Source organism: Schistosoma haematobium, chromosome 1, assembly GCF_000699445.3.
Source record: "Schistosoma haematobium chromosome 1, whole genome shotgun sequence".
NCBI lineage: Eukaryota > Metazoa > Platyhelminthes > Trematoda > Strigeidida > Schistosomatidae > Schistosoma > Schistosoma haematobium.
The window spans coordinates 43,176,465-43,187,807 of NC_067196.1; the positions used below are offsets into that span (position 1 = coordinate 43,176,465).

At 42.5% G+C, this 11,343-nt stretch overlaps 1 protein-coding gene across 5 annotated transcripts in view; it reads right to left on the reverse strand.

Moving 5' to 3' along the window:
* Positions 1-11,343, reverse strand: part of RPL5_2 (60S ribosomal protein L5) — a 42,534-nt gene extending 31,191 nt beyond the window's left edge. The window contains exons 1-5 of one of the 5 annotated variants that reach the window (XM_051218293.1): positions 11,103-11,343; positions 1,285-1,533; positions 1,095-1,246; positions 886-1,057; positions 606-852 (exon numbers count right to left, since the gene is read on the reverse strand). In XM_051218293.1, coding sequence (XP_051074141.1) covers positions 606-852; positions 886-1,057; positions 1,095-1,246; positions 1,285-1,416 — 703 coding nt within the window. In that variant the 5' untranslated portion in view covers positions 1,417-1,533; positions 11,103-11,343. Of the gene's footprint in view, positions 1-605; positions 1,058-1,094; positions 2,210-11,102 lie in introns of those variants that run through there. The other 4 variants (XM_051218296.1, XM_051218297.1, XM_051218295.1 and 1 more) reach the window with 4 other exon arrangements.

The following is an 11,343-nucleotide window of genomic DNA, read 5'->3' on the forward strand; positions in this document are numbered from 1 at the left end:
TTCGGTTTAGGTAACCGGGTAGTATCACTAGCTTTCAAGTGTGGCTCATTCCCAAGGACTCGTGAACGAGTTTATTTAATTCCTTAGAAATGATAGAAACGATGGTTTAGAGGTCAAAATACTCAACTTTTAGAAATGAGTTTAGTGATAAATCGTGACGAAAAATTTGTCGTTACATTTACCTAACATAAATATTTTCTTCAGTGGGTTTTAGTAAGCTATTCAGTCCTACTGAACTATTTAAAACTAACAAGTTGGACACTGGAATTAACAACGAACGGTATTATTAAGCTGTACGGCAAACGACGCGTTCAACTGACGAAATATGTTAGTTCTATAAACTTCCAATTGGACACGAGATATGAAGGCACTAGTTAAGATACATTTATCATCATATCTTGCTACTTTTGCTCAACATTTACCAAGATGACTAAGAATGATATTTAGAAACCACAATTTAATTTCGCTCACTGTATAGAATCTTAGATGGAATATCCAACTAATGTGCCACGTTAATGCAATTAAACTTCCCAGTAAATCACATGTTGAAGACCCATTTTTACAAAATTTACCCATAAGCAGATAAATAATTTGTAAGAGCCTACTTCGAACTTCTTCCCTGAGTTCACGACGTTCTTGTAATTTCTCAGAAATCTTTCCGTTAATAAATTCAGTGAAAACAGGAATAAATGTGATGATAGCATATATCCATCTGACAATGGCGAACGGAAGCAAATCAAACCATCCGGGAGCGGGAATCTTTTGAAGTTCGTCAGATATCTCTTGGTTTATTAGTTCCAACTTCCGATCACGAGCTTTGTGACGTTTTAAAGAAGTGCTAAGTTGATCTTCCTAAACAGTATGAATAGAAGTGAACTCTCATACCAAAGTAAGCCGCTTCTCAAAAACTGAGCCCCAAAGTGTAGCATAATGAATTATGGTAGCCATTCCAAAGAACAACCCAAACAGTTCGTAGTTAGACATTTTGCGGAGCTTCCTAAAGTAAAATACTGGGGTTCGCCAACTAGGCAAACCATTTATCAGCACTTCATCATATCTAAAAGGAATAAGGGAATGTTCTCCGATATACTTACTTGGCACGTAATTCCGAATTCTTAAGGACTTCGTAAATACCTACAAGCCTTCGGAACTTCTGTTCTGCAGTAGGATCATCTGGATTCTTGTCTGGATGAAGTTTAGAAGATAACTTTCGGTAAGCACGTTTTATTTCAGAAATATCAGCAGTCTGCGCGTATATTGTAATTAAATAAAACTCAACTTTACATGAGAAACCCCCAGAAAGTCATAAAAATTTTCCTTGACTTCTTCAACTAAATCAAACATTTGGAGTTCTCCAGAATCCCATGCGCTCACTTTTCCACACAATAAGGCGAGGAAGAAAATGTAGATTATCATCGTAGACACTCACGACCACTTATTACCGTCAATAAGTCGACTTTTCGTCTGTAGGTACTGAATTGGTAGATGCTATATGAGTTTGATAGTGACAGCTGACTCAATTGGCGATATATTCTGGTAAAAAAACATGTACCAACAAACGGGTAAACATAGCGAATAGACGTATAATAAAGTGATCTATGTACAAGCTCAAATCCAACCCATTATTTGCAAATGAAAATAAGAATCAAATCGTTTAGACTTCAGCCGTGTCATATTCAGCCGTCAACAAGGTCTCACTTGGTTTCCAAGTGTGTGGTTATTACTGAGAGGGTGAAGGAAAAAAATATGTTTGGTGGTGATAACATACTCAACTGATTAAAGGAAACAAAGGACGATGGAGAATTAACTTGAATTGTTACTAGGATACCTACTTCGGTCTGGGCACCTGGGCAGTACCACAGCCCACACATAAACCAAGTGACTTGTGTGGTGCATATGTATTCGGTGTCCCTTTGTCAGTCAGTCAGTCAGCTACAACGTAGAACCAGGCACATATGTGCATCGGTCCAGGTTGCCATACCGCATCAGCACAAGAAGTTGAACACCGGATTCCCAGCAGTGGTTAGGTCAAAGGTGGTAATATATTAGAGAAAGATTGCATATAGAGATATAGTACAAGAAGAAAGAATTGGTTCGTAGAAGGAAAGATATGAAGTGATTTTAATCTCTTAGTTTAAGGGAAGACAGGGAGTGTATACACCGACGCCATTGTGATCGATTCTGAGCCATGTCACCAAGAGTCTCCAACCATTGGTTACGAAAGTCACGTGGACCCCAACCAAGTAGTCTGCATCTACTAACATGGCTCAGACCAGAGGTTAGTGTCTTCAAGCACTGATGCCACGTTTTGGTTTGGCCGCCCCTAACTTTCTTCCAACCATCTCCAATACCGGATAGCATTGCAGGTCGTGGTAATCGGTGTTCAGGCATACGTAACACGTGGCCCAACCATCTCAGTCGATGAAGATTCATAACCTCATCAACTGATTTACCATCATTCCCTAATACCTTGCACCTAACCTCACTATTACTTACCCGGTGATCCCAGCAGATGCCACCAATATTTCTGAGGCATCTGTGGTCAAATACTAATAGCTTACGAGTGTCTTCTACTCTTAATGGCCATGTTTCGCTACCGTAAAGTAAAACAGAACGGACTGACGCGCAGTATACCCGTCCTTTTATTGATAGACGGATATCTCGCCTTCGCCAAAGGTGATGCAAGTTGGCAAAAGCCAAGCGAGCTTTTCGAATCCGTGCTGAGATTTCGTCAGACACCAACCCATTAGGGCTGATCAGACTTCCAAGATAAGTGAAGTTGTCGACGCGTTCGACTACTTCACTCCCTATCCTTAGTTCAGGTGTTGACGCAGACCAGTCGTGAAGCAACAACTTGCATTTCGAGGGAGAGAAGCGCATTCCAAACATTCTAGCATTGTTGCTCAGTGCTACCAGAAGACTCTGCATTTTGTCAGCGTCTTCACCAAACAGGACTATGTCATCTGCGTATTCTAAATCGATAAGTGGACCTCCTGGATGGAGATCAATACCCGAGAACTCAGTCGACGAGAAAGTTATTTCCATCAGTAGATCTATGATGAAGTTAAACAAAAATGGGGAAAGTGGACAGCCTTGACGGACACCACTTGAGGTTGTAAAAGTAGATGACAGTTCGCCATAAGCTCTGACGCGACTGGTAGTGTTCGAGTAAAGAGCCTTCACAAGGTTTATGTACTTCTGAGGTACACCTTTCAATGACAGACACTGCCACAGAATCTCGCGGTCTACCGAGTCAAATGCTGCTTTTAAGTCGAGAAAGACCACCATTGTCGGACGTCGATAAGTATGCCTGTGTTCTAGAATCTGACGAATGGTGAATATGTGGTCGATGCAGCCACGACCACGTCTGAAGCCAGCTTGATTTTCTCGTGTTTGCAGTTCACGAGTCTTAGTTAGGCGCCTGATAATTATCGAAGCTAGTATTTTAGATATTATATTAGTTAAACTAATCCCTCTGTGGTTGTCACAGGATGATTTTGACCCTTTCTTATATATTGGGACGATAAGTGATTGTGACCAGTTAGATGGGATAACGTCTAACTCCCAGATCCTAGCTAAAATATTAGTCAACCTAATCGCTAAAATTGGACCACCATCCTTAAAGACCTCTGGAGCCAGTCCATCTGGACCAGCTGCCCTTCCTCGTTTCAGACTAACTATAGCCTTTTGAACTTCAGCAAGAGTTGGGGGACCTACTTCAATGTTCCATTCACACTGTCTGGGAATGGAGGGTAGTTGTAGAGTAGCTGAAGGCCAGTTGAACTGTTCTCTGAAATGTTCCGCCCATCGTTCTAAACGTCTGGACTGGGAGCAGATGAGAGTATCGTCTTTTTCCGATATAATCTCACTTACGCTTGACTTATTAATTCCAGTTTCTTTTATTAGTCTGTAAAGCTGTCTTGTGTTCCCTATAGTCGCCGCCTTTTCCATCTCTTTTGCTTTCATCGCCCACCACTGCTCACGGTCGTTTCTTAGACTTTTTCTTAACCTAGATCTGATTTGTTGTCGCTCTTCATCATGTTCGGAACCTGATGGGACGAGTTTGCGAGAATCCATCAGTGTGATAGACTTTGAAGAAATCCATTGGTTCTTTGTAACCCTTTGGTTTAAATCACTGATAGATGTCACTGCTGTTTCCACAGCTGTTTGTATGGCTATCCAAGCAACAACTGGGTCAACCTCGTTTTCAGAACTACCTAATCGTGACCTCAGTTGTTCCTGGAACCTACTTTTGGTTTCCTCGCTACTCAGTTCGGTTCTAATGGGTCTTTTTACTGTGGCTTTTTGCGTCCAGTGAGGCGCAAGCAGATGCGTGCCCGTATTAGGGCGTGGTCGGAGTCCAAGCAGGTACTCCAGAATGAGCGACAATCTTCTACCGACCCTCTCCAACGATGACTGATGGCAATATGGTCTATTTGAGTCCATCGTTGGTTTAGTGTAGGGGGTCGCCATGTTAGACGATGTCTCTTCTTATGCTTAAAATTTGTGTTTGCTAAAAATAAGCGATTGTCTGAGCACAGTTGCAGCAGACGGTCACCATTATCTGTTCGCTGTGCTGGAATGCTAAAATATCCACCTAAATGCCTTTCTGTTTGGTTTAAGCTACCTATCTGAGCATTAAAGTCACCCCCTATGAGTACTATGTCTGAGCGTTTAGCTTTCTGAAGAAGTTCAGAAAGCTTTCTGTAAAATTCATCTTTCACATCATCTGAGCTGCAGTCAGTGGGAGCGTAGGCAGAAACGACGAAAAGGCAACGACGTGTATCCCTATCCTTCCGAGTTCTTACGGAGCCGTTTAACCGAACAGCACATAGACGACTGTTGACGGGGATCCACTCTAGCAGTGCTTGTTCCGCCCTCATGCTTAGTGCTATGCCTACACCTGCCAGTCTACGAGAACTGGCCATCGGGTCACCAGAGACACGGAGGGTGTATCTCGTTGGCTCTACGTTTTGCCGAGGTGAGGTCAAGTGAATGACCACACTGGAATCCTGTATGCGTGTTTCGGAGACACAGCATACATCAATGGAAAGAGACTCTAGGGTTTTAGCCAAGGAAGCCTGCTGACCGATTTGACATAGAGTGCGTACGTTGAAGGCTCCAATGTGTAGTTTGGAGCGAGGTTTCAGTAGACCTGGGACAGGGTTTTGAGCACTAGAAACGTTGGCTATGGTGACACTTGAGGAGGAAGCCGAAAGAGGAAGTTTAGAGTGGAAAGTCGATGTAGGAGGAATAATAGGAATTGAAGAGGAAGGTTGATTATGAATACAGTGGTCTCGAGTGCTGTTAGAGGTATGAGGGCGGTTATCACTTCCCGGTTGCCCACACCGAGGAAGGGTTTTTCTGGAGGTACCTGAAAAGGAAATTGGATTAGAGGTGGTCTCAGTGACCTGAGAGCGTGACCGCAGTGCCCAAGGGACAACTGCTTGAGGCCGGTCGCGCACGGCCTTTTCGTGGGAGGTTTTTGACGTGTTAGCTCCGTTCTTCAAAGGGCCTTACCGCCGGAGACGGAAATCCGTGAGGTAAGGTGAGGTGTGCATTTTTAGGGTCGACCTTTTCTAACCCCACCCCTCCTTGTGGGAAGGCAGCATCGCTGTCATGCTGGTTGTCTGAAGGAAACACCTTACTGCTGTCACACCTCTGTACAGTCAGCAGTACGACTTCGCCTTCGGACCTTGGGTTTGTTGCTTTTAGTTTTACCGCTCTTCAACCGACCTGTCTGACATGGTAGGACCTTGAGGAACGGTTGTTCCAGCCAGTATAACTCGGTTGCTTCATCACGATAGGCAAGCCCGACCACCACGTCAAGGTAGCAACAACGGTCGGGGTGTCCCTTTGTACTAATATTTGTGTTCAAATATCTAAATAAACAAACTAAGGTAGGTATTTCGATGATAAAACTGAAGATCACTGAGGTAAATTTACAACTTAAACCTGGAACGTTCAGTGATCTAAATGATCATTTAGATCACTGAACGTTCCAGGTTTAAGTTGTAAATTTACCTCAGTGATCTTCAGTTTTATCACCGAAATACCTATCGTAGTTTGTAAATACGAAGATTGACCTCTGTATTTACATGTCATCAGTTAAAATGGCAAAATGCGAATAAATGAATTCCATATAAAAAACCAACAACCGGTACGTTGAATTTGATTGCTTTTTCCATAAACTGTAGTCCTCCTAAATATGAGTCATAAGAGCTATCAGGTAGAATATACAGTCACAATGTTTTTTCACGATTTACAAGTATTGAGTAGTTTCTGATTATGTAGACACTCCATTACATACTTTATCACCATGATAAAAACGTTTTGACTTATTTTAATGGGGAAGGGATTGGAGGAAGCGTTTCAGCAAGTCAGCTACCCTCGGCATAATACCGAAAAAAAGAATGCTTAAATGACATCCAAAGAGAAGTCAAGACAAACAATCGCCTACCACAGAAGTTGAAGAGCAAAATGAGATTAATAAGGACGAAGCTTCAGACACTAAGAAACGAGCCGGAGTGCCGTGTTTTCGTAAAAATTCTACCTTTGCAGAGCCGAAAATATTTTGGTGGGATTTAGAGTGCTGTCGATTCGAGCGGGGAACAAATAAACAAGGAATAATCAACAAATATAAATCTAGAGCAATAACGACACACACAGACATCCTAACTCTTGGGACGCAAATGTTATTTTGTGTCCAATACTCAACATCATTGTGGCTTCCTAATGTAAGCCAGTTAAATCATATGCCTTTGATTCAAAATATGTCCGTTTTTCTACAACTTTTAGTTTTTACGTGCCTATTATCTTGCGAAAAAGCAACAGGAATAAGTGTTAGCAGTAAAGCCTGTCATACAGTAACGAACAATTGGCTCCTACTGACTCTGAAAAGCACCAGAATCTCCAGACATCAGTTTATGCGGATTGGAAACTTCCTGGTTGGCCACTGACAAGGTACAAACTAACTACTAACCCCCTTTTGAAAACTAGAATTTACTGAAGCACCTCATGACTCAGTACTAGGTTTATTGCTGTTTATTCTTTAAGACAAGTAACTTCCACACATTGGTGTAGTCTTGATCCCTGAGCTGGATGATTTAATCGTGGGCAAATATGTGACTGAGTACCAGTTTCAGTTTGGGAAGGACAGGAGGCTTGATGGGCTGTGTTAGTCCTGGCAATGGTGGTCTCTCAGTTGATCCAACTTTCTTTTGAAAGAGTCGACAGATGGAGCCTCAACCACGTGCTGAGGTAGTGAATTCCACTCGTTGATGATTCGATGGGAAAGTCGATAGTCAGCTGACAAGTAATTTGTTCACGGCTTATGAACTTTTTTGGGGTGTCCTCGTAAATTCTCTGTTTTGGAAGACAAGAAAAATGAGGGCATATTAGGTGCAAATTTATCACTAAGCAATTTGTAGACTGTAATCAAGTCGCCTCTAGTTCTGCGATATGACAACGGGAAAAGGTTCAGCTTGGCCAATCGAACTTCATACGGAAGCTTCGCTATTCCGGGAATCAGCTTAGTCGCCGTTCTCTGAACCTTTTCCAGAAGCTCACTGTCTTTTTTTAAGCAGGGGCTAGCCGCCTGTATGCAGTACTCAAGTGTAGGACGAACGAACACTGTATACAAAGTCAAAAACGTTTTGGCGTCGACATGACTAAAAGCTCTACGTATTGACCATAAGGTTCTAAAACCTTTGGCGGCTATTGCACGGCAGTGTGCAGTAGTCTTTAAGTCTTGACTAACGATAACTCCTAAGTCATTATATGTCTGGACGACAGGTAGCTCAGTGTTATTCATCGTGTATGTATCTGTACCTTGATGACCGATATGCATCACAACACACTTGGAAGTATTTATCGGCAACTGCCAGGTTTGAGACCATTCAGATAACTTCTTCAGGTCATTTTGAAGTTCTAAGCTATCACTCTTACATCGTATCGTTTTCCATATCTTGACATCGTCAGCATATAGCAAGACCGATGATGATAGGAGACAAGGAAGGTCATTTACATACAAGAGGAATAGGACTGGCTCCAAAACTGTACCCTGGGGCACTCCACTAAGCACAGTTTCTCAGCTAGATAACTTTGAGTTCACCCTTACTCTTTGTTGACGCCCAACTAAGAAGTCTTTTATCCAATCCCGACTTTTCTTAGCTTATATAACAGCCGGTTGTGTTGAACTTTGTCAAAAGCTTTACTGAAATCAATGAAGGCGACGTCTACAGGTAGCTTTTGGTCCTTAAGAGCGCACCAGCTTTCACGAGCCAGTGAGACAAGAATAACCTATTCTGAAGCCGTGCTGCTTCTCCGAGAGGATCCGGTTTTTATCGAGATACTTAAACAGCTCCTTCCGAATAATCTTTTCTAAGATTTTAACAACCACACTAGTTAGGCTAACGGGGCGGTAGTTCTCAGGTTTGTGTTTCGTACCTGTTTTGAAGACAGGACTTACTATGGCGTTTTTCCAGTCTTTTGGTAAACGACCCTGCGTTACGGATAGGTTAAAGCATATACTTAAAGGGTTCGCAACGAAGTTAGATAATTCCTTCAGTAGCCTAGGATGTAATTCGTCGGGCTCCGTGGATTTACCTATGTCAAGCTTATTCAGCAGACCAAAGACATCGAGTTCTTTAATGGTCACGCTATCCAGTGTATATGTGGGGGAATCTGTATGCACTGACGGGAAGGGTGCTTCTATGTTATATACATTGCTAAAGTAGTTCGAGAACACTTGAGCCTTACCAAAGTCGTCCTCCACTAATGATGAAGCAGTACTGTCTCCCCATAGAGCAGGAATATTTCCTTTTCTCCTTGTCCTTTGGCTTATATAGGAATACAAGCGTTTAGGACATTCTACGGATTCCTTAACAAGTTTTCCTTCCTACAATTTTCTAGACTTACGGAGGGTCGAGGCACAAGTATTCCGAGCCTTTTGATACTGAGATTTTGACTCATCAGTCCCCAGTAACCTAAATCTATCCCGCATTTTCCTTTTCTTACGGAGAAGAATACGGAACTCCCTACTGAACCATGGTGGTGAGTTTTTCGGCCCCTTTGGTATAGTCCAAGGGATGTGAGGTGTGGTAACTTTTAAGTATGAATTTCGAAATGCGTCCCAGGCCGTTTCAATTGAGGACTTTGGGTCTATTGTCCAATCTATTAACGATGCTGAGTGCATGATGTCTGGTATGTTGGCTTTCCAGACGTTGGGTCTGGACTGGACTGACGCGTGCTCGTGACTGGCAGTTATATGGAAGTCGAAAGTTAAAACTGCGTGATCACTTTTACCTAGGGGTGGCATATGATGGAGGTTCGCAACATCATCCTCATAGTGAGTCAGTATAAGATCTAATAAGGATGATTCAGTGTCCGGATCGTACCTTGTCGCTTCTTTCACATGTTGCACTAGAGCACATGTGATAACCCCATCAACCAGTTCCTGCTCGAAAGAATTCTCCGACGATTTAGTTCGCAGATTTTCCCAGTCTACCATAGGTGCATTGAAGTCCCCTAGGATTAGACATCGACCACTTTGGGACCAAGTATTGAGACTGCTTAACAGGATCTCGTTTGCCTCACAGCTTGGACTGCGATAGACCGAACCAATCAGCAGCTCTTGTCCCTTGGATTTCAAGCGGCAACTAACTCATTCACACGTCCCACTCTCATGGGATACACTATCGATAATGGCAAATGGGATAGCATTCCTAATGAATAGAGCTACTCCCCCTCCTTTGCGTTTTTGTGTTCTGTCGGCCCTTACTAACGTAAAGCCCTCGAAATCAAGTTCTATACTATCTATAGCCTGTGTCAGCCAGGTTTCTGTTACTGCGATTATGTCTGGCTTTGTAGAGTCAACCTGTACACCTAGTTCCGATCGCTTATTAAGTAACCTTCATGCATTGGTGTAGCAGATCCGAAGCCTGTTTAAGTGCCTTTGGGCTTCACCCAGAGTGGCTTCGGCATCATTCTCTGTCGAAATCTTACAATCCGAAAATTTACAATTTTCAGGTCCTTTTCGCCAGCGTCTAACCTTAGTTGTAGTTCTTTCTCGGCTTCCCGTCTTTTAACACGGTCTGCCAACGGTAGGTCCTTTCGGATAAAGACTCCTGAACCCTTTAATTTGTGTCCATTCTGTAAAATTAGGTCACGTTCGTTCGAAGAGCTGAATACTACTTTAAGCAGTCTGGAATGATTTGGTTTCGAGTCCGCTAGACTCCCTAGTCTGTACACCTTTAGCAAGGTGACCCCGGTCAAATTTTGAGGCATGAGTTGATTAAGCAGCTGTTTAATCAGCACAATGTCATGCTCAATGCGAGCTTTTGGTTCAGAACTCCCACTCTCCTTGATCCTAACGCAGCCCTTTTTACTGAACCTTTTGAAAGCCGCAGGCGTTAAATTTGTGCAAACTTCGTGGTACCATCCTTTGCACTCATCGCACCGCATGCCGCTTTCAACGGAATAACGACAACCCGTACACGTTGGCAACTGCTTTCTTTGCACTGTCCGGTCATTAGAAAGGGGTCCTTTCCAAAAAAGAGCGAGATACAACAATGCTCAAAGACAAAAAAATGATCTATGACCAAAAAGTGGAGAACCGTAGATTGTTAGGACCAAAAGTACTAAGAGTACCGACGATAAACTAATTGAGAAACAGTAAACGATGCTCTAGTCGAATACATTAACTGAAATAAATTCAATTCAAGTGAAAACAGTAGTCCTGATACGCAATAAACGATCAAAACAATAAAATTTACACAGCGAGGAGAAATACCACTGTCCATTTTAATTAGCGCTCCTCATTTCATATCAGATTACCTTCCACATATCTTCAAACCCAAAAAAAGTCCATGGACTAATAACTACGAAATATGGGGATAGGTAGTAAAAAAGGTAGTGAACTTGCACTCCAGGTCTACTGACAATAGTCATGATTAAAGATCATCAATGACGATAAGTGCATCACTCTGCACGTTGAACATGAAAGTTCCAGTGATTACTAAATTATAGAAAGTACCCTGCTTATAGTTCGAATTTGAAACTGGTAGATTGCAGAAAGTGATGACCCCAAGATCATAACTTACCGCCCTCTGTTGTAGCTAAAGTGTGGCGCAGTTAAAACGTAAAATCCTTTCCGAGTCTCCCGCCGTTTCGTTCCAACGACCTTGAACGGGTAGTATGCGGCTGTCATTTCATATTTGAATCTCAGTCAGTTTGCTGAGTGTCAGTTGGATTTTACGGATTTTTGGTGTTCTCACATCAAGTAGTCTATCACTACTATAGAACTACAAAATCATTCCGTAGAACATTAACTGATCTTCCTCG